The sequence below is a fragment of the Cydia fagiglandana genome, chromosome 6 (assembly GCF_963556715.1).
Source record: "Cydia fagiglandana chromosome 6, ilCydFagi1.1, whole genome shotgun sequence".
NCBI classification, from domain to species: Eukaryota; Metazoa; Arthropoda; class Insecta; order Lepidoptera; family Tortricidae; genus Cydia; species Cydia fagiglandana.
The window spans coordinates 15,194,521-15,219,120 of record NC_085937.1 but is presented as its reverse complement, the minus strand read 5'-3'; the positions used below and the strand labels follow the sequence as shown (position 1 = coordinate 15,219,120).

The following is a 24,600-nucleotide window of genomic DNA, read 5'->3' as shown; positions in this document are numbered from 1 at the left end:
AAAGTATCTGCCACTCTGGAATACTTTTCCAAGTGCATATCTTTACTAATTGCGTTCAAAATTATCTGTCACAATCTTATTGTTCTATACATAGAGCCATACTTACCTCTTTTTGTTAAGTTATTAAAAATGGTAGATACTTTTGACGTGTAATCTGATCCGCTACTTATGATACTATCTGTACCTCGCGCAGTTATATGTTCGAAATCATGCACCTGACCTCGCGAATCAAAGTAACCCTAGTTGATGGTACTTATTATTTTTCATAAGTACTTACTCTATGGATGATTCGAAAGCTTTAATGAAAGATCTTGTTAACTAAGTATAACGGCATAGTCTAGACCAGTGAGGTATTACTTTCCCCATCTAAATTACGCAATTTGCATGTATAATCTATCGACAATAACAAGAGGATTAGTTTTCTTCCTGTTACTAGACAGTTAGATAATGCAAAGTTGTGAACTCACAGGAAATAATTTGTGATGGAACGCTAACTGCTTGCTATGACACTTACCTACTAGTTCCTTATGGCGTTATTCATAATCGCGCTACAACCCACAATTAGGTTTAAATTGCGCGTAAATCTGTAATTTTGACTTACGTATTAGCGAAGTGGGAATCACCTGAGACTATCGACGATCTGGAGAAAATGCTGGTGACAGGAAAAAAAGAGGGATATCGAAGAGGAAGAAGTCCTATGCGATGGACTGATCAAATAAGTGACAACTCCGGCAAGAAAGTTCACGAGGCCATTCACACTGCCGAAGACCGAAACACGTGGAAAGCAATCGTTTGAAAAGTAATTTATAGAGGTCACGACCCTCAGCTATGAGGAATACGATTCAAAGAGGAGGATTAGTATTATTAGTAAGAAAGTGATAAAATATAATTCAACTAAGAGTGTAAAGTTTTAAGAATAAGGGGGTTAGTGGCTTCACCCTGTAGCCTTGCAAGTTATATACTTTACCCTGTAGCCTTACAAGTTATATACTTTGTTTCGTTAAAAAACATCATTAATACAATAGATATTACAATCAATAGCTATCGACACACTTTAAGTAATGTCACCTGAGGCACGTGATGCTTTCTATAAAAAACTGAAGCGTCGGGCGTCCCGGCCGACCGTTGTAGCGTGACTCATCCATTAAAATTCAGTCAGGATCAGGATCCACACATACATAGACAACAGGTTACGCTACTACAAAGCTTAAGAATTGTGAGGAAAAAGGAAACTCTATTATTAAAATTGAGTGTGTCTCAATTCGTTCCGCTCTTAGACATCGGACCAAAATCATTTCAAAACATACGCAAAGACTGTATTTATGTTAAGGTCACCGTGAAACGTACGTTGCGAAACCGGAGACATTAACATTTTCAGTAAGATAAGTGCACCTTATTTAGGCACCATACAGATGTACAAGGTGGGGAAAGGTTCCAGAAAGTTTTGAAAAGTTCTCGGTAATTTCCGGAAAATTTCACAGGAAACAAAGAAAACTGTTTTGAGTAAATGGTCAATTTCAATTTTTATACATAAATGTGAGAAGTTTCCGAAACTTTCCCGTGTAGTGTGGATATTTCGCAATTTTGGAATATACCTGGTGGAGGCCGCATAATCAGACTTCTAACTCTTTAGTATTGAGTTATATTTGTAATTATAAGTTTGCTCGCCAAAGTTGTATACTAGAGGTGTTTAGCCACGGTGATTTGAATCTGTATGTGTGATCACTTTAACTGACGTAAAAATAATAAATTACTTACAAATAACTTTTCACTCTATAACTTTAATTTGAATACTTACACTGTGTTTTCTATTATCGACTAAGCAGCTCAAGTTTAAATCTTTATAACTTCTAAATGACAAGAATACACATATAAATATTAGAATCACAGTCAGTTAGCAGTTGTCTACTTGCTCTACAATTTAAAAAAACAGTAACAAACTTCTATATGCCCTGTGACGTTCTTGCAAAAGTGAGCATGTTGACCGGAATCAAATCAGCTGCAAGCAAGTCGACGTCTTTCTGCGACTGCAGAAGCATTATAGAAATGGCTCTTTGTTCCTTAATATCCATCATTTCCCAGCCACAACTGTACACAGCTCGAAAAAACATCTCCGCGGCATTCGTTAACCGCTGCCCAAGGAAACAGTATAAGAAAAATACGATGAAACAATACATAGATATCGGCATAAAATTAAAATATTCTTCAGGTTCCAAAAAGAAGAAAAAGCACATGCACACCGCATTCGAACCAAAGTTGATACCCATCGGTATGCTGTATAAAACTCTGATGTCTTTTACAATATCTAAAGTAAGAATGTGTCGCTTTATAATTACACCTAGTCTTTGTTTTACTAAACCGTAGTTACTCGGATCGGTAAGTAAAGTATTAAATGTCATGATTTCGTCAGAGAGCAGTTGGTACATGACAGAGGTATGCGCTATGAGCAAGAGCATCATTGTCTGGAAGTTTAGTACAACGATAACAATCGTTAGTTCCTGAAGGGATATCAGCACTATACAGACTTCGCGTTGTGGAGAGGACGTCAGTGGCTTGAGTCCTGTAAAAATATTTTTGGAATTAATAGGAGCTTTAAAACATTTCAAATCCCTTCCACTTTAGTACTGTATTACAATGATTATAATATTAGGTAGATATATTGTAATGTATATTCGTGTCGCCGCCGCCGCTGTGACGGCAAAAATTTAGATTTGGACTGTTTGCTGATCATGCCCCGTCGGTTCGTACTACTCCCATATCTCAACGTGAGCCAAACATAAGCTACTTACCTACAGATAATTTAGTAGCCTCATTGGTTGGATTTTGTCTTGAAAATGCATACAATTGGACGCAATTTAGGGTCTGTTAATGCTGCTTGTAGAATCTTTATGTTGAAACGTGATTTTTCTCTAATTTAAAATTAGAGCTTACCAACGCAAGGTGTCATTAAGAAGGTTTTTTCGTTCAAGTCAGCACGTTTCGGCAAATATGAGGTAAACTCATTGGTTAAATTGATAAAGTAGAATATAAACAAAATCCGTTTGATCATGCATAAGGAGTGCTGGTGCTTGTCGACGAACAGTCCGGCTTGGATAGTGCTGTTATCACTTTCATTAGCCTTTCTTAGTACATTCCTTAATAGATCTCTGGAAATAATTACGGTTTTGAAAGCAAGCTCTTACTTAACTTCTCGTCTGTGTATGATAAGGATTTTGACCAAATTGCTAGTAAAATTTTTGCGTTTTTCTTGGTAACAACTTTTATGCTTTAAGAATGACTCACGCTAGACCGGGCCGTAGTTTCCGGCGCTTCTTACTTTTCTATGACATGACAGGCGATTACGTGATGCTTTCCATAGAAAACGATGCGCCGGAAGCTCCGGGTCGAACACGGCCCGGTCCAGTCTAACATTAGTCATCCTTTATACGGCAAGACCGAGGTTTTAACCCTCGATTTTTGACCATCCGATTTATGTTAAAAGTGGGTAATATTAATACATCCATATCTTAGGTAGTTTATTACATCGATAAGAATATTTTGGTCATATATCCATTGTAACATAATAACTATAATTGTAACTTAATTTATCTAATTTAATTTCCATTTTTGACGTGTAATATGTAATTATATTATAAATAAATGAGTATGAGTATGAGTATGAGTATAGACGATATAACGTACTAGTATCCAGAATTAGATAGAGTACGTTTGTGAAACGTTATTTTAGTCACCTGTGAGTTAGCCACCAGTAGCTGTTGTTCGCCGTAAGCACTAGAATGGAGACGTTGACGAAACTGTTGATAAAGTCACTGGCCACTCGCGCATGTTTGGCCTGGTACACCAGGCTACCCATACCGTACACATAGGTAAGAAGCGATAGATGTATGATCCAAAGAGAACTGTAAAATTGGTTATAATTATTAAATTATTAAACTGAATCATGCAAAAACTTAAGCATAAAAGAATTACAGATATACCTTGGACCTGTTTGGTTTAAGTTAAAAATCCATTTTGTCGGATAGAAACTGAAAATATTGGAGCGAAAATGTAGCCGATGTAGCTCAAACCGTTTGTTAGCTTGGCTGATATAATATGCCAGTAATATGTATAATATGCTGATGTAATATCCATTTTATACCATTTTTATAACACAATAAAACGCTTATTAACTTATAAATAAAAAAAATTACCTAAGTCGTAGTCGCTGAGTAAGGTGTCCAGAAGGCTGGCCGCATTGCCCCGCTGGATGGCAACTATCTGGCGCTCTGACAGCTCCACAATGATATACATATTATCTACCTATCTGCGCGTTATCTAGGTATTTCCTTGTTACGAGTATCATGCAGAAAGCCCAACACTCTGGTATTGATACTGCGGGCGCAGCATGATTCCATTTTTATCGCCTATCCTATCCTATCCACTACGTTTGACCCTTTCGCACTTACATACTTGTTAGAACGTGATAGGCACACGACACACAAACACAAACAAACAAACAATAAAAATGCGACCATACCGCCGCTGGTCGCGCGGCAGAGTCCATAGACACTCCACTTACCAGATATTTTCTTTCTGGTGATCTCAAATCCGACCAGTCTGGGCATCACCATTACGAGACTCACGAGGTTGTCGAAGCTGTTTTCTCGCAGCTGTTTCTTCAACCGTTGGAAACCGTTCTGTGCTCGGCTAAAATACTGCATCTTACATGAAAATTAACACTTTTCGTGGGTCAAAACGTACTGGAAAACGGGCTTGTATCCTGTGAATAACAACAATATAACAAATACAATTCAATACTAATGCAATTTAGTTAACCATATACCATTCCGCATTGGGCTAGCGTGGGGACTATAGCCCAAGCCCTCTCGCGCATGAGAGGAGGCCTGTGCTCAGCAGTGGGACGTAAATAGGCTGAAATGATCATCATCATGAATGATGTCCTCAGGGAAGAGGCAAACACTATTCTCTACGTTTGACTATTCAAACTAAAAAAAAATACCCTTGATTCTAATCTTGTGTTGTACCAGTAGTCCTAAAATTTAAATCCTGATAACTACCATAATGATACATTTTAATTACAATTAATTATAGGTACGTTACTATATCGTAGGTATATCGAATTGGCAGGTGTGAAAATTCTCAGGTAATAGCTGTGGAAGAATATTTGGTACTGTTTAGTCCAATTGAAGTACTACTATAGAATATGGTAAGTAATGAATAAGCCAGCAATATTCACTTTTTCTATTGATATTGTTCGAACCGATTTAGTTAGATGTCTTAATTTCCTAAGAGATGGCGCTGTTACAAACGCAAACTAGGTAACAGTAGTTCATCATAGAATGTATATATATAATGTCAAATGTGAATAAACGATTGGTAGATTGGTAACTTAACAACTTATTCAAACAGATATTTTTATACAATTTTTTTATATTTACATACTTGTTTTACCGTATATAATTAGCCCTACATTTCAAACTAAATTAATTATAACATTATAAAATTAAAACTAGAGTTAACCTTTTGGACGCCATTGACCGATATATCCGCACCGCAGGTTTAACGCCAAAGACTGATTAATCGGTCACAGGCCACAGAGCAACATAGACCTACGTGCATGAAGTTCAATCTCAGTTTTGACACTTCGGTGACGTGGCGTCCGGGTGACTGCTTTTGTTTGACACGGCGTCGAAAGGGTTAAACCCAGAAATGAAATTACTAAGTAAAAATGCATTTATTGAAATAATAAAAATATAGTACATTTAGTAATACCTCCAGGAATGAAAATATTTTTTTTTAAACTGAGATAAAATAAAAATACACTTACCCAAAATAAATATACCCCGTGAGTCGGCCGCCAAAATGACTGATGATGATGATGAACTGGCTTCTTTAGAAGTCAATACGTTTTTCTTACTTTGAGTCAGGACATTTATGTTTAAGACTAATATTACCACTGACCTTCTTTGCAAGACTATAATATTGAGATCAAAGAATATAATACTCACTAGGTTGAGATTTTCAATTGAACTATGTAATTACCTAGCGATCAACTTTTCTATTCGCTATTTCGCATATATTACTCTACGAAGGCCGCAAAACTATGCGACTCGCTCTTATGGCTCTACAAATAAGATTGTACAGATTTTGCGGCCTTCGTTGTGTAAAATATTATTTACTGAAATAAAACAATAATTTTCTTCGCTATCTTTTAATTTAAGAAGCAAATTATGTTAATAGGTAGACACTAGTAATCTCTCTAGCAGAGTCAAAGAAAATGATTGAACGATCACATGCAGATACTAGAAACTTATTGGAAATTGCACTAGAGGGCGCGCAAAGCTAACTGTTGTTGTTCCAAACAGCTGATAGAAAATATTTGTGTTTTATTATAAATAATAAGTAAAACCTCAATAAAGTGATATACTTTGATAATGGTTATTCAAAAGAACAATATAGAATATTATCTTTGATAGTTAACATGGTTAAATAAGTGTTTTTCCTGTGTGAAGTATAAAATCGTTACGTTATATTTTAAATTTTCTATAGTGATCTTTACGTGTAAACGGACGTCAAAATACAAAAAAGAAAATGGATCAAAATGATACAGTTCACAGATATATTGAGGAATCGATGCAGGAATCAGAGGTGAATAACTTATTGACTAGCAGTGACGCCAATGCCAGTGATTATTCTACCACAAATGGTTCCCAAAATTCATCCTTTTATGAACTCAATACAAAGTTAATTGAAGCGACTCTTAAATTGGACCAGTTAACGCTGGAGCTGGATGGAGCACATATGGAAATTGAGGCATTAAAAGAGGAAAATATCACATTAAAAAGAGAGTTGAGCATCTGTCAAAAAACGGTAGAACTGTATAGGAATGCTACCTGTGGGGATTCTTCTCCACGTAGAACGCCACGTACTTGTGATAATTTGTCTCCACGTAGAACGCCACGTCCGATCGTTAAAATGCACTGTGTTGATGACACGATTACCCAAACACAGGGGGCACATGAGGATATATGCACTAACGGGTCCACTTGTTGTTCACCGCCCACACCGACGCCTGTGAGCACATATACTACACCGGATAGTCCAAACAACCCAGCACCGATGGCAGCCACCCTGGGTGAAACGATAATTCCGCGTGTGTCGCAATCTACCACCGCAGCTATCAACACTAACGGGTTCGCTTGTTGTCCACCGTCCACACAAACAATTGGACAGGCGCCTGTGAGCATACACATTACACCGGATAGTCCAAACAACCCAGCGCCGATAGCAGCCACCCCGAGCGAAACGATAATTCCGCGTGTGATGCAATCTACCGCCGCTGTTCCCGAGATAAATGCACGCGCTGACCGACATCCTACCCCTGCGCGTCACCGTATCCTACTGATAAGCGACGACCGTGGCCGTGGTTTAGGTAAAAGGCTATACCGGTTTAGTGATCAGTACAATATTGTTACCTGGTTTAAGCCGGGCGCTAATCTTCGTAATTTAATTGAACCAGCGTTAGATATGTGTAAGTCATTTACCAAAAATGACTACATAATTTTGTTGTGTGGCGTGAATGAAAGGAATCCAACATCATTTCTTAATCTGTTGGGATTTTATATGGGAATGTTATCAAATACGAATATAATTTTACCTGGTATATCATATAATGTTACTCTTGATGAGGATTTGACTATGTTGCTTGATTATGAAGTGAAATTTCTAGCGTCGTATTTTGATTATATTAAATACATTGATATTGATGACATATGTTTAGACAGTAAGTTATTGTTGGGTAAAAAATTTGCATTGAAAATTTATAATTTAATTAATACAAATGAATTGCATGTTTCGATGTGCTCGTTAATGACCCCCGCGACATATGCCAGTATGGTTAAAAAAACATCTCTTGGCACGCAAACAGAGAATAATTTTTTTCGAGTGCAATAGCACTATTTTGGGTTCCGGGGAGAAACCAGTAGACCGTGATAGATCTGAACAGTTTTTTCGTACTACTACTGCTACTAAATATAATCAAATATGTGTGCTACATCAAAATATAGCTGGCCTAAGTAATAAGACTGATCTACTCACTGTCTGCCTGGATAATTTTATGGATAACCAAACTGGCATTGATGTACTCTGTATCACTGAGCATAATATAACTGAAAGCTGTAAGGGTACAGTTCATATTGAAAACTACCAAATGGCAGCATCCTTTATGAGAGATAAAAAGAGAGGAGGAGCGTGTATCTTAGTGAAAAATGGTCATGTGTTTAAAGAGCTCACGGAGGTGGCAGATCTATCGATTAGCGGTGTTTTCGAATGTTGTGCTATAGAATTAATTAAGCATAAGTTAGTAATTATGTGTGTGTATAGAGTGCCAAAGTCGAATCAGACGTATTTAAATGTATTTTTTGAAAAACTTGAGGCAATTTTATATAATGTCAGTAAAAAAACTCAGCATCACATTGTCCTTTGTGGAGATTTTAATATAAATATTTTAAATAATAATAATATTACTCAAGAATTTATTAATTGCCTACTATCATATAATCTCCACTTACAAGTACATCAAGCCACAAGAATCACTTCAGGCACTTGTATAGACAATGTGGCCCACAATATACCGAAGAAATGTGAAATAAATGTAATAGAACTTGCTCTCTCCGACCACACTGCACAGCTATTAAAAATACCTATAAAAAATTATTTCACGGTTAATAGCTGGCGAGTAGAAAAACGAGACTATTGTGTAGATAATCTTAGAAAATTTAGACATTGCATAGAAAATATTTCATTTACTGAAATGATGGATGCAAAAACACCGAATGATGCTTTTAATAATTTCCATACTACATTTAAATTGTTTTATGACCTTTGCTTCCCCATAAATACAATTACTATAAAAGTTGCCAAACGGCCTACATGGATTACGCAGGGCATCAAAAAAGCTTGTAAAACTAAAAGAAAGCTTTTATGGGAATACAGGACTAAATCTTCTATAGAAAATAAAGTAAAATTAAAAAATTATTCAGCCAAATTGAAAGCGATCACAAAAGCGTCACAACGCATGCACAATATGAAAACAATTCTTACTGCTGATAATAAAACTAAAATGGCATGGCAAGTAATAAATAAGTCAAAACTTAACCAGCCTAGAGATTATATACAAAATGTTAAATATGCAAACTCGGTAATCTGTGATCCAAAAGCCATAGCGAATGCCTTCAACGATTACTATACTGAAAAGGCATCGACTATAACTAGCGGTAGCAAGCCCAATCACCTTATCAGTCCTAGAATAGCATCTATGTTCATGCCACCAAGTACTCCAATGGATATATACATGTCGGAGCGTGACTCCAGAAGGACGTATTGCAGCGTTACAGTTCATAGTTAAAGACGCCTGTATAAAGTCGATTAGCAATGTTTGGCTACATATTACTGGGTTGTAACGAAATTCATAATGTTGCGTAGAGAGTAACGCCATCTATTGGCGTGTTGTTGAACTAAAATGACAGGTAGAAGGCTTTGGAACGTCAAGAGGGTTCTCTTGGGTGAAGGTAGGCACGAGTTGGTAGTTTTGTCGTTATGTCGGTGGACCGGTCGAGCAGGTGTGCCTGCTTGACTTAAAAGGCGGGAGCGGTGAGGCTCCGTAATCAGACTTGATTTGACCGCGCTAGAGATCGGACGTTAGCCAACCTCGTGCCTAATTCGCCACGTTCTTGAAGGCTTATACCTGAAGGATTATTCTGAAAGCTTATAGAATCCAACGTTCTTTAACCATTTAGCTAAGTGTTTTATTCCAAGTGTTATTTTGATTTCTTACGTGTGATTAGAAGCTTACCTTTGTAAAATAAAGAGAAGAAGTGTTGTTTTGAAAAGATGTGTCCCGCCGAGTTTGTTGCCGGTCCCATATTGGGATACCCTTCTCCAATAGAGAAGGAATTAAATCTTCTCGGGTCAGAGGTGTACGGTTGGAGCCGGCCTAGCTTGATTTGAATAAAGACTTGAACGATTTTATGTGATCCTTTTATTTGAGTGCTATCCAAATACATCCCAATAGCGACTAGATATTTTAGTAGGCACTAGTATGGTTAACAAGTCCGAAAGTTTATTTCATGCACTGGTAGCATACTGGGTTAGCTGTGAAGTAATACATTGAGATACTACGCCCACCCGCCATCCTGTGTAAACACCCGTGCTGCCTGCTGCTGGTGCACTCCGTCATCAGAAGTGGGATGCCGAGTCTCATGTATTGCTTACACAGCCACGTGGGAGTGCGATGTATTTACGGTGTGTTTTTGGTGACCTACATCGAGACACGTGGTAATGGTAAGCTCACGTGTCTAACCTTAATTGAAAGGTGAGTGCAGTTCATTATGTTATTTGATGTGAATTATTGTGAAATTGTGAATTATGATTGAGACAGTCTAACAGAGCAGTCATGACGTGACGTCATCTCTGGTAACGCCACGTTTCTTTATAATTGATTTTTATAATCCATTTAAATCAAAGTGATCTTGAGTTATTTTGTTGTGAAATCCATATTGTTAATTACAACTGCCGGCTATCACGACGTGATATTTTTCATCGCTCACTTGTGAATCTACCCTCAAAAATGGATTTTTAATGAAGATACATATGCACCGGTAGAAAATGTTCCTATTAAGATTATGACATCCTTTGTATCGTTTTGTAATTAACAAGTTGTGACAAATCATTGCCCGTAATGGCGTGATAGATAACAAATCGTGCTTACTTTGAAAACATGAGCTACGCATGTGAAAATTAATGTTACAGTGTGCTGCAACCTGAGCAGAGACAACTTACAGATGCCATCACGCCTGTAACACAGAAGCAGCTGTGCAGAATCTTCTGTGATGGAGATTTGGAAATAAAAGGACAGGTTTCGTTCTGATTGTTTATTAGTGATTTTTATTTTGAGTGTAATGGCGAAGCATAACAGTCGAACGTAACTAATTAGCTGTCACCTGCGTAACTAATTAGCTGTAGCTGTAATTAGTTTTCGTATTGGCCCTTTTACCTTTTTACTCATTTTAGGAACACGTGTTTGTTCATGGAGTAAAATAAAACACAACCATTGAAGTTTAAATCATATTCTGAGTTTTTTAAAGTCCTGTATCCATTGGTAACATGCCTTTTGTGTGCGCTACTAGGGCATTTCACAAACCTTGGAGTTTAAGCTGCATACATGATAGAACTGATACCGTGCAAATGATGATTTCAGTAACAGCCAGCTACGATAAACCACATCGTGCATCTCGCCATCAGCCACATCAGTAACGGCAACTGCAAGGCGGAAAGCGTCAGCCTTCGTGCTTGGGTTGGTCTTCACCACCACGACCTTTGACTTGGACACGTGCATCATACTTTATTATCTGGTGAGCAGTTCACATTTCGTTGGGGTTATTTTGAGTTGTTTTACTTCAGATTTGAACTCTTGAGCGAGTTTCTGTTTAAAGCTAAAGTAGAAAGCGAAAGTAAGATGAGCCGTTGGTGCGGCGCTATTTGATGTTGATTTAAGATAATTTTGTGACAATGGATGTTGAAATTTAATGTGTATGGTATAGTTGGTATACCATTTGAATAGAGATTAAATGCGATCGTTTGGAGTTATGAGTTTCAATACACATTGTCACAAGGTCTCAAGTGCGCACGGTCAGAATAACCGAGCGAAGTTACTGTCTATTGTAGTTGTAATGGTTAAAATGTGTGATCGTGCAGTTCATAATGCTCAATTACAGTCAGTCAGATTACACTTACCAAGCGTAGACGTAGGCGTAAAACACCGGAAGTAGATTTTTATGTTCTTTTCCGTTGCTGTGCGGCCACACGTGGTGGCGTGCGTTTGGTCTGTGTCATCGGCTGGTGTTGCTAAGTGTAGCATTGCTAGACGATCGGATGGTGGTCCGGTCGTGCATTCATGATGATGGTGGTCATTGTGAGTGTAGCATTGCGAGATGATTGGATGGTGGTCCGGTCGTGCATTCATGATGATGGTGGTCATTGTGAGTGTAGCATTGCGAGATGACCAGATGGTGGTCTGGTCATGCATTCATGATGATGGTGGTCGTTGTGAATGTAGCATTGCGAAATGTTCGAGCCGTGGTCCGGTCATGCATTCATGATGATGGTGGTCATTGTGAGTGTAGCTTTGCGAGATGACCCGATGGTGGTCGGGTCATGCATTCATGATGATGGTGGTCATTGCGAGTGTAGTATTGCGAGATGACCGGATGGTGGTCCGAACATGAGTTCATGATGATGGTGGTCATTGTGAGCTTTATAGACTTAACGAGTGTAATTTAGACACAGTACATTTGTACCATTGCTGTTGCGATCATTAGATCTAGATTAATTGAAAGACTGTCTTTGGTGACCCTGTTTTTGTTTTATCTACCCCGACCGTATAATTGGTCAGGTTAGCCGAGCAATAAGAATCAAATGTGATCATTGATTTTATTCGATGATGAATGAGACACAAATTGTTGGTCAGGAGTGACCGAGCGATATGATACTGTGCTGTGTATCTTGTTTCAGAAGCAAATGCACACACCCACACACGAGGACGTGTGTACCGCAGGATGGCCGTGTCGGAGCGTGACTCCAGAAGGACGTATTGCAGCGTTACAGTTCATAGTTAAAGACGCCTGTATAAAGTCGATTAGCAATGTTTGGCTACATATTACTGGGTTGTAACGAAATTCATAATGTTGCGTAGAGAGTAACGCCATCTATTGGCGTGTTGTTGAACTAAAATGACAGGTAGAAGGCTTTGGAACGTCAAGAGGGTTCTCTTGGGTGAAGGTAGGCACGAGTTGGTAGTTTTGTCGTTATGTCGGTGGACCGGTCGAGCAGGTGTGCCTGCTTGACTTAAAAGGCGGGAGCGGTGAGGCTCCGTAATCAGACTTGATTTGACCGCGCTAGAGATCGGACGTTAGCCAACCTCGTGCCTAATTCGCCACGTTCTTGAAGGCTTATACCTGAAGGATTATTCTGAAAGCTTATAGAATCCAACGTTCTTTAACCATTTAGCTAAGTGTTTTATTCCAAGTGTTATTTTGATTTCTTACGTGTGATTAGAAGCTTACCTTTGTAAAATAAAGAGAAGAAGTGTTGTTTTGAAAAGATGTGTCCCGCCGAGTTTGTTGCCGGTCCCATATTGGGATACCCTTCTCCAATAGAGAAGGAATTAAATCTTCTCGGGTCAGAGGTGTACGGTTGGAGCCGGCCTAGCTTGATTTGAATAAAGACTTGAACGATTTTATGTGATCCTTTTATTTGAGTGCTATCCAAATACATCCCAATAGCGACTAGATATTTTAGTAGGCACTAGTATGGTTAACAAGTCCGAAAGTTTATTTCATGCACTGGTAGCATACTGGGTTAGCTGTGAAGTAATACATTGAGATACTACGCCCACCCGCCATCCTGTGTAAACACCCGTGTTGCTGCTGCTCATCCGTCATACACAATAATAAAAAACTTAAAAAACAAAAAAAGTGTAGGGCACGATGGTATATCGACCAGAGTAATAAAACATGTTGCAGATTATATTTCACCACATTTAAGCTATCTTATTAATCTTTGTATAAGTGAAGGTATTTTCCCTGATAATCTCAAGACAGGCATTATTAAACCAATGTTTAAGAAAGATGATAAGGAAGATGTGGAATCCTACAGACCTGTTGCACTCTTGTCAATATTTGCAAAAATATTTGAAAAATTTATTCATAAAGAGCTGTACACGTATTTTGAAAATAAATGTATACTATCAAAAGAACAACAGGGATTTCGTAAAGACAGGTCCACTACTATGGCAATATTCAACCTACTCAGCATTGTGACAGAAAACATGGACAAAAGAGCACCAGTCTGTAGTATTTTCATGGATATGACCCAGGCCTTTGACTTTGTCGACCATAGCCTCCTTCTGAGGAAATTACATAACTATGGAATAAGAGGCAATATTCTTCAATTGTTACAATCTTATTTGACCAATAGAAATCAATATGTAGAAATAACTAGGTTGGATCCAAAAACAAGAAAAGAGACTGTATTCCTTTCGGAGAGCCGTATTATTAAATATGGAGTACCACAAGGGTCTGTGCTCGGCCCTTTGTTATTTATTATATATATCAACGATCTACCGAGAATAGTAGATAATCCAATGACTCTGTTTTCCGATGACAGTACAGTAATAATAGAATGCAAAGACAGAATGACATATGAAGCCGACATCAATTTAGCAGTAAGTAATATTATCGACTGGTTAAAAAGTAACAATCTTAAAGTAAACCTGACTAAAACAAAGGTAATACATTTTAGTCAACGTAAAGCCAATATACAAGACATTAGTATTTCATATGAAGGTTGTAAATTAGATGAAGCAGAAACTGTAAATTTCTTGGGCGTGCATATTGACAAATGTCTAAACTGGAAAAATCACGTTGAAGCCACTTGCTCAAAACTAGCAAAATCAGCATATGCACTTAGCCAGTTGAGACATATAGTAAATATAGAAATAGTATTATCAGCTTATCATGCGTTGGTAGCGTCAGTTTTGAGATATGGGGTAATCTTTTGGGGTAATAGTACCGACCGAGAACACGTTTTAAAATCTCAAAAAAGATGTATTAGAGCAATGTTTGGTCTGAAACCACTAGACAGTAGTAGGCCATACTTTACAAAATATAAAATATTGACATTTCCTTCTATTTACATATATGAAGTAGCTTTATTTGTTAGGAATAACCCTGACCTATTTCAGAGGCAAAATTCAGTGTGTGCCTCACTAAGAGCACGGGATAATAATAGAATTCATAATCAAATTGCTAATACTGCCCTGCTGAGAAAAAGTATACTTGGTATAGCACCTAAAATCTTTAATAAGATACCCATGGAAATAAGGAACAGTAATATTAATTTGTTTAAGCGTCATTTAACGAAATTATTATTGGAAAAATGTTATTATAATGTTAATGATTTTATTAATGATGTTAGTTTTTAAGTCAATGTAGTAGTAGTAATTATTGTTATATTTGTATTTTATTTTTAAGGAATGTCCACAGGTTAGACTGTGATATTAATTATTGTACATATATTATAGATAGGTATACTATATTTTGTACGCCGCGAGGCAAAGCATGAAGGACAACTTTGTACAGTAACATCTCTATTTTACTTTACTCATGTTTGACAAATAAATTATCTTTATCTTTATCTTTAAATGTCTAGTTTCTTTACAATTTAAAAACAGTTGCAAATTGATATATGGCCTTGCACGTGGTAGCAAAAGTACTCATGTTGACTGGGATTAAATCAGCTGCAAGTAAATCGACCTCTTTCTGGGACTGTAGCAGCATAAAGACAATTGCCCTCCGTTCCTTTGTATGCATCATCTCCCAACCACTGTTGTACAGTGCCTGAGAGAACATCTCTGCGCCATCCGTAAGCCGCTGCCCAAGAAAACAGTACAAAGAAAATACAATGAAGCAATACACGACTATCGGCATAAAACTTAAATATTCTGCAGGTTCCAAGAAGAAGAAAAAGCACATGCACACCGCATTCGAACCGAAATTAATCCCCATCGGTATACTGTATAAAGCTCTAAGGTCTTTTGTTATATCCAAAATAAGAACGTGACGATATATAATGACGGGCAGCCTTTCTTTCACAAAATCGTAGTTTCTTGGATCGGTAAGCAGCGTACTGAACGTCGTGATTTCATCGGAGAGCAATCGATACATGACAGAAGTATGCGCTAAGAGAAGAAGCATCACTGTTTGGAAACTGTGCGTAGTGTTGAGAATGGTTATTTCTTGAATTGATATCAGTGCTATGCAGATTTCGCGTTGTGGAAATGACGTCAGTGGTTCAATCCCTGGAACAATATTGATATGAAAGTACCTACTTCTTATATACTTCTTTCTAAAAGATCACATTTTTCACTGTGTCTACCAATCATTCGGTTTGACCAAGTCCATGCTTAACTCTACTCCTTCTGAATAAAATTATGGCTCGGTCTCTGCACGGCTAATCGAGATTTTTCTTGCAAAATGAGGGAATACTGCAACACATACAAGTCCTTCTGAAAACTGACTAGTCCCTATTTTAAATTGAATTCTTACCAACACAAGGTGCCATTGAGAAGGTGTCTGCGTTCATGTCAGCCCGTCTGGGCAAATATGTTGTAAACTCGTTGATTGTATTGACGGTGTAGAAAATGAGCAAAATACGCTTGATTAATGACAACGAGCGCTCGTACTTCTCGACGAATAGCCCAGCTTGTATGGTTTTAGTGTCACTCTCTTTAGCTTTTTTCAGTACACTTCTTAGTAGATCTCTGAAAGTAGGTATATATTTTTAGGTAGGTATTTTTTTTTAACTTTGCCCCTTTGTAAATCAATAGTTATTTCTTTTACAAGGAGGCACAGTTGTTGGTTAATCGCTCGAGCTTATATTTAATACCTGAGCAAGCGAAAGATTCCAAAACTAAACCACGAGCGTAGCGAGTGGTTCAAAAAATGGAATCTTGAGCGTTGCGAGGGTTTCAAAGGACGAGGGTTAAACAAAATTTGCCCCCGAGTGAAACACATAATTTTTCACCACACCAACCCGAAGCAAATATTAACTGTAAGATATCAAACAAAAACAATCCAAATCAAATCCAAATGAATGTTATTAAATATTTATCATTAAAAATCATCATTTAAAAGTCAATTCAACCAGCAAACATAAGAAAACAACTCAAAATTTGCATTAGATTACTTTGCCTCACATGTGAATAAAATGCAACTTTGCTATCAGTTTTCGAAGTGCAAAGTAAGCCTTTCCGAGCTGGTGTGGTGAAAATATGTTTACCTTTCCTTTATCCACCAGTAACTGTTGTTCGCTACAAGTACGAAGAGGGAGACGTTAACGTAGCTCTTGATGAAGTCGCTGGCCCCCTGCGCGTGCGTCGCCTGATACACCACGGTGCCCGCGCCGTACACGTAGGCCAGCAGCGATAGGTGGATGATCCAGAAAGGGACTGTAATGGTATGGATCCTCTACACGATGGGCCAACGCCGGCCACTCCAAGGGACGCACTTAAGCATTAGAGGGAGCAAGTGATATTGCTGTCTCATTCTACCGCATGGCTGCGTCCCTTGGAGTGGCCGGCGTTGGCCTATCGTGTAGAGGAGCCATGACATAATAGACTAGGAATCCTCTAGACGGAGACGAGGTGAGCGAGTCCCGTGCCGTGATTGGTCCGTTCAAAGACACGGGGGTCACACAAAGACACACTCGAAAATGGAGTAAAACCAGGCGTGTCTCACTCCGCGATTTCGTCACTTTGCTACAGGTAGCTAAAAGTACATCCGTTCGGCCCCAATTTTGGGGTTTGCCATAAGCCGCGCGTGGCGCTGTCGCCACCTAGCGGCCATATCTGTGCTGATCGTGACAGACGCGTTTTGTTAGAGAGTGAGTCTTCTGTACTTAATAGTACTATTATTTATTCTGTGGTAAAACTACCGTATATTTGTGGCAAAGGGGATAGCGCTACTATACTCAGTCTGGAGGATGTCTCGTCTGTGTAATGCTTTAAGCGCTGAGATGAAATACTAGCAATAATGTACATGCCCGTTAAGGTTGACTCACGCCTCACGCTAGACCGGGCCGTGCTCGGGCCGAGGCGTCCGACATGTCATATTCTATGACGGCTGATTGTTGACCACGTGGTACTTTCCATAGAAAACGAAGCGGCGGAAACTTCGGCCCAGCCCGGCGGTCTAACGTGAGTCAACCACTCATTCACATGTTTGAGTTTAGAAGATTTTGATTTTATTGTTGTTTTAGAAAAAATATCTTAAGATCATGATGAACCGAACCGAATATCTTTTTCCTGGAGATCTGATATCCAACCAGGCTGGGCCCGACCATAACGAGCCACACCAGGTTATCAAAGCTGTTCTCAAGCAGCCGCTTCTTGATTCGACGGAGCCGATCCATGCTGCTGAAAACTGCTACAGTTTATGTTTCGCCACAAACTGGTACCACAAGCTATCCCCAGCAGAAAAAGTTACTGCTGATACCTATTATTACGTTATTATTAAATAAGTTATTAAGTACTTCTATGTTACAAAATATGCTGAAATTGCAGGTGCCAACATTCACATCATAATTAACGATAAACAAAGTTTAAGAACTTTTATTATTTGGTGATTAGAGAGAGGGCAGTGAAAATTAAGCGATGTGCGTCTAGAAAGATTTTTGTGTGATAAATTCGCTGTAATTAACACATTCACTGCCCCCGACGCACTTGTGCGTTCACCGTCATACAAGTTTATTCCTAGGCCACGCCCCCTGGCAGTGAATCAGTTATGAATTGACCCTTACTTATATGTATTTACGAAGCTAAGTCCTACCGTTTAACTGATAGCTAGCTTTAGTTTCATATTTAAAGGGTCAATTCATAACGATCAAAATTAACTTCTTAGTTGCATTGGACTTTTTATACTTAGTCTGAATAGAAAAAAAACTGACAATGGCGATGCCGCCTCTGGATTAGTTCGTATCTCTATGCCTTAATTGAACTTCAATTTTATAAGGATAAATTGAACTATTAACTACAATTAATAGTTTTCAAATAAGATCGACCGCAATAAAACTGATTGCGAAACCCAAGTGAAAATACAACGGCATATTCTTTAATTACACCTTCAAGGTAGACTGTAATGTAATTATACCTAGAATATGTATTCATCAACTGTCATTAAAGAGGATCGCATTTTCACCCGGTGTCTAGTTAGTTTAGAACAATATAGGGAAAATAAGGTCATACAAATTATCCACAATCGAACATAATAACTTACATAATAACTTACATGAGCTTTTCATCTTAGACCATGAGATTAAATAATTTAAATATACAGAAAATTTTGTGCTTCCTTGTAATAACTAATAATGCTACGACTGGTACGAACAATGTATTAGATAAATTAGCAAATTACATTTTTAATCCTTAAATGGATAGTGTAGGATACAGCCTACACAAAAAAACATCTAATTTTATACATAATTAGAAAAATCTATATGTCTATTTATATATTATTTCAATAGTAAAACTAATCCGTTTTCCGATTTTTTTATATAAATTTATGCAATATTTTAATTTATTAAAATTACATTCGTTTTAAGACGATATGTCAGAATTAAAAAAAAAAACAAAATTTTATGATTTTTAGTATGTGATTTTGGATGTTTTTTTTTGGGGTTTGTAATTATTTTAAATTTAAAAACTTTATCATAGGTGTATCACAAATAGTGTACCTATCTGATGATAGTAGGATTTATCATTTATATCTCTTACTGAAAATTATATATTTACATAAATATGATTTAGCCTATGCATCTTCTAACACTGATTGCTCAGTGAAAATCGATGTTATAATTTTTTACACATACCTATATTAATTTCGAGCAAAAAGAAAAAATCATGCATTTAGGCACTGGTCCCACCGCGAGCTCGCCCAGCGGTGAGCTATAAATATCGCCGTGTCTCTTTTATTTACACGGGAGTGCTTATCTTCTGTTCGTGTTTATAGCCGATAGCTCATAGCTTACTAGCTCGCGGTGGGACCAGTGCCTTAAGGGTTAAATATATTACACCTCCCTAATTTTTACGAGTGAAGACTATTGTAGCCATCTTTCGGTCCGGTGGGTATATTACATACAGCAATAAACTTCGGTTACTTCGAGTAAATTACTGTTAGTAACCAAACGGAGTGCACAGAAACGTATAGATGGCGCCTTACATTTAGTAACGGAATGCAAACTTAGATGGCGCTGTGATCAGTGTTTATTGTAAACAAACTTCCACAATCACATGATTGAGAATGAGGTCATCTAAGATTATTATTTCAATAGGTAATCGTAAATTAATTACGCATTGACTTTGCCAGCTGTTTAGTTTTTCATTTATTGATTTACATCAAAGTTGTATTTGGAATTACACCCTTTTCTGATAAGATAATAGTGGTAATAAATATTTATTACAGGTATTAACTCCAATGCCACAAAAAATACGCGAATGGGAAAGTCGGAAAGTCAGCTTACAAGTAGTGAGAACGATCGTAAACTTTATTGCAACGAAACACGGTCTGCTAACGGTGAAAAATATGACGCTATTTGTACAATAAGCGGTACGGTATCCTCGTATCGTATATTTGTAATGGACTTTCCCTTTTATAATGATCCGTCGTAACTGTCACCATGCATATCCATGAGGTAGTGGATTTATTTTTTAAGGATTGAGCAGTATGGAGCAAAGGGAAAATGGTCCTACTTTGGGGAGCAATTAATAATACTGTAGGTAATTTATGATTTAACGTTTAAAAAATATAATGAAATACTCAGGAAAGGGTGTGTAAAACATATTTAATTTTGCCTTAATTTGGAGCAAAGCATTACCATTTCACGGTACTGGAGGAAATAGGTACATTACTTACATTCGTAGAAATAAACTGACTCATTTAGCTTGGAGCAACCCCATAACGTCAATAATGTGGGTCATATCAATATGGGTCATAGTTGGTCATAGTAGCACTAACACTAACGTTTTTGTATCCTCAAACGTAAAAAATACGAGTCTATGACTGGTATTTTAAGGATTGAGATTCTTTGAAAACGTTCATTATGATGACCGTTTTCAAAGCTTTTATAACAAAGAGTCATTACAATATTGAGAACGTATGAATAAAACCATTTAAATCATACGTGGTGAGGTAATAAACGAAATACAAATGATTTAATTTACTGCATGTTTAATTCATAACAAGCAACAATACAAATTGACCGATTCTCTCAGAACAAGCATAACAGCAATATTTAATAAAATATGTATATGTCTCCATTCTCGCACTGCAACATATTTGCAATAACATCTACTCACATAGATTTTACGTTGTACTAGAAAAATCTCATTTATATCTAAAAATATGACTTCAGCTAATAGTAAATATCTTATAAATATAGATCTTGTTGACAGCCGTAAAGTTAATCTGCTCATAGCAGTCGTATTCTTTGGAATAGGTTGCCTTCGCGGCTTTAAAGCTTTAGAGTTCAGGAGATGCTGTATGCCGGGCGGTCCCGGCGCGGCTCATGTCAGCTGTGGTCAGAGCTCACGCTTCGCACTCTACGTAGAAGTTCCTCCACTCGCCTGTACGGACTCTGACACCTCTCTTGGTCCTGTTCTATGAGGTAGGGACTGCCCTCGCTTTCTCGCCCTTCTGGCGTGTGCCGCCCACTAGAACTCTCAGCGACGGTCTTATTTAAAAATGGCTCCATATCTGCTGGTGACGGAGTTACCGCATTATTCACTTGCTGCGACGCAGCTAACTCCTCTTCTCTCTGACGGAGCCAAACCGGCGAGTTGACATAAATCTTAGGCCTCTCCCTGAGCGCGTTGCATCTTTCTAGTGCCGGTCGTCTAATCGGAACTGGCGGTCTGTACCCAGATGGAATAGGTCCTCCTCTCCCTAGGACTGTACATATAAGTCCTTTTAACGCCGCTCGGAAGTCTTTGAGATGGTATGCGTAAAGCAGTGGATTGATAGCGGAGTTGAGATGAGATAGAATAATGCAGAAGTCAGTGAGCAGGTTTGGAATGTGGAGGTCCGGTTTAAAGGCATTGATGGCGTTGATGGTATAGAGAGGGATCCAGCAGACCATGAAGAAGAAGACGATGACGGCGAGGTTTTGCGTGGCCTTGACCTCCCGCTTTTGCGCGGCGCCGAGGACCCGCAGCATGGTGCCGCCCGTGACGCGCCCGTTGGTGCCCTGCACCGTCATCACCTCGCTCATCTGAAATATTTAACATTCCTGTTTGAACTTACAGCAAATTGGACACATAACTTTTAGCTTTACCTCTATGCACTGATTTGAAATTTACTAGTTTGACCTTATAACCTTGTGTTAAAAAGTTTAAATCGAAATCTAAGGAGCAGAGTACGAGTAAAATAAAATGTGTAATTTTATTTCAAAGTTTGGTCCGTCAATTTATGATACAGGTAAAATATAAATTCTAATACAGTTTCCCAATCTATAATTGTTGTGCGCAGGTTTAAATCATAGCCTGGAAATGTATTCAGTAATTACGGTAAGTTAATTAAATATAAAAACAATCTAATAACAAAGGGTTTAAGGAGGTTTACACTGGTATCATTATATAATAATTATTATGAACACTTTCGGTTTGATTTTAACTTTTCATGTAAGTGTGGTGGTCACAAATAGTGTTTTCAAGTCTGTTGTTCTGCATACAGACAAGATTGTACACAGACAAGAGGTTAAATAATAATAATAGGGATGAATGTTGATGGACGGAGAGCGGATGGTAGACCCAAAAAATTATGGAAGGATTGTGTGAGAGAGGATAACAATGAGAAAGACAGGAGTTACTACTGAGGTGACGAAAGACAGAGCAGAAAGAGAAAAACATATTGTGCCGACCCCACATAACATGGGATAAGGGCAGGGAAAAGAAGAATAAAAAGTATCGTCACCTGTTTGACCACGACGCGGTAAATGTGCGCGTAGAAGCCGGCCAGCAGCACGCTGGGCGTCATGATCGTGGCGAAATACAGGAACAGGAGGAAATTGTAGTCCATAACCTCGACGAAGTAGCAGCCGACGTCGGGGTCGACGGCCGCGTGCCAGCCCAGCAGCGGCAGGAACCCCACGCCGGCGCCGGCCACCCAGCACACTGAGATTATAACTGGAAGGGAAAAAGTCTGGTAAGAAAATTTAAAAGTAAACTTAAACGTTTCTTTCAATGTAACCCATTTTACTCAGCCAATGAATTTACAGATAAAATGAAAAATAATGATTCTCTCATGTAAAATAATTCTAAGCATACTTGTATTTACACTCTCTGAAATTGATGTACCTATTTGACCATTTATTCTGTTAATAATAAATTTTGATTTATATAATTTTATCTACCTATTAAGACATTGCATGATTAGTTTAAGCAATGACCTGTATTTGACTTGCTAGATGTAACGTTTTTTTGTTACTTGGCGAAATAAAGAAACTTGAACTTGAAAGTGTTTTTAGAGGAACGAAATTTAAAGGATGAAAGGCAAAAGAGAAAGTTATTCTTGTAAGTTGTAAGGTCCAATCTGTTTTTATATTAAGTACTACATTACATTATTTATAGTTATAATTGAATTGAATTGAATTGAATTGAATTGAATTAATTTATTTTAAATTTTCAGGCATCGAAAAAGTTGATCATGTGAGCAGTTATGACATTTTGTCGACCTATAAGCATTGGGTTTTACGACGAGGTTAATGTTCCATCGTATCATGTTGTGCTAAAGTGTCAGAAAATCTAAAAGGATTTTGAGAATGTACCTACTCCCCGCTAACAATAGTTATTTGTACAACAAGAGATCAAAGTTTGATATTTCTTCGAGTGCTTATTTTGAGTCCCGTGCAAGCGAAAGATTCTATAATATATAATAGATTCGATATCTAATTTAGAATCTTGAGCGTAGTAAGGGATTCAAAAGCGCACGAGATGTAAATAACTTTGATCTCGTGTAGTACACAAAATTTTTCACCCTAAGCAGTGAGAACATACCTAGAGGGACAGAGATAATAGAACCCAAGTATATCGAACTTATATACCCCGCATGTTGAAATGACATTTGACTATAAAGGTCACTTGAATGACATTTTGTCTCACTCAGTGAGCAAAATGCGATTTAAATAAAATATTTTTCACCTCAGCAGCTAGAACAAGGGTACTTTGCTTCTTAAAAACAGTGAGCAAAATGCGATTTTGCTCACTCATTTTGTCTCACTCAGTGAGCAAAATGTGATGTGTGAGTGAGACAAAGTGAGTCAGTGAGCAAAATCGCATTTTGCTCACTGTTTTTAAGAAGCAAAGTACCCTTGTTCGAGCTGCTGAGGTGAAAAAGCTTTTTTTTATCAAATACGTAAGCGGCTATGTGAAGAATTGGATGCGGATTCGCACGCCACTCCGGTGTGCGAGCAGGAAATCGCTATATGCATCCATAGCGCTTTCACGCTCATCCGGAGCGACGTGCAAATTCGCATCAGAGTGTGATAACCGATTTAGCTGCTTTGCAATCAAATTAGATAAGTGTAAAATAAACAATTAGCAATTCCCAATTTAGTTGTTTTGCTGCTAAAAAACGAACTCTGTATGTAAGATTTAGGGTCGGTTGCACCAAACTGTTACGAACGTTAAAGAGTTCGCTAAATTTTTATGTAGGTATGGAACACAAAACAAAGAAGTAATAGAAGTGAAACGTATGTCTATAGCGTGTGGCAAGATTATGGTTAGCTGCATACACTTTCAGCACAGACTATTGTCAGTCGTGTGACAGTTCAGCATGGCGCTTTTGACATGTCTGATGTGAAAACGATTCCAGTAAAAATTAGAAATAATTACGAATATGCCGTGCTGCTCCATTTTGGAGAGTAAAAACACTAGCGGGACAAAAAATATTAGATATGGAGGCATTTCATATCATCGGTAAGTATTATTTTATG

General features: G+C 37.9%; 3 protein-coding genes across 3 annotated transcripts in view; all 3 read right to left on the bottom strand.

Annotated features, from left to right (window-relative positions):
- Window positions 1-1,931: 1,931 nt before the first annotated feature.
- On the bottom strand, window positions 1,932-11,917 carry LOC134665478 (uncharacterized). Its single transcript, XM_063522453.1, has 5 exons — window positions 11,794-11,917; window positions 7,039-7,237; window positions 3,732-3,899; window positions 2,932-3,146; window positions 1,932-2,560 (listed from the first exon to the last, which is right to left on the bottom strand). The coding sequence occupies exons 1-5, from the start codon at window positions 11,915-11,917 to the stop codon at window positions 1,944-1,946; spliced, it is 1,323 nt and encodes a 440-aa protein (XP_063378523.1). The 3' UTR covers window positions 1,932-1,943.
- Window positions 11,918-15,263: 3,346 nt separating this feature from the next.
- LOC134665477 (uncharacterized) lies at window positions 15,264-18,027 on the bottom strand. The gene is made up of 4 exons (XM_063522452.1): window positions 17,907-18,027; window positions 16,897-17,065; window positions 16,164-16,378; window positions 15,264-15,916 (listed from the first exon to the last, which is right to left on the bottom strand). Exons 1-4 carry the CDS (start codon window positions 18,025-18,027, stop codon window positions 15,273-15,275), a joined length of 1,149 nt encoding a protein of 382 aa, XP_063378522.1. The 3' UTR covers window positions 15,264-15,272.
- Window positions 18,028-20,823: 2,796 nt separating this feature from the next.
- LOC134665318 (adenosine receptor A2b) overlaps window positions 20,824-24,600 on the bottom strand; it is a 141,925-nt gene continuing 138,148 nt past the window's right edge. The window contains exons 2-3 of the mRNA XM_063522238.1: window positions 22,581-22,792; window positions 20,824-21,879 (exon numbers count right to left, since the gene is read on the bottom strand). Of these exons, the coding sequence (XP_063378308.1) occupies window positions 21,181-21,879; window positions 22,581-22,792 (911 nt within the window). The 3' untranslated portion in view covers window positions 20,824-21,180. The remainder of the gene's footprint in view (window positions 21,880-22,580; window positions 22,793-24,600) is intronic.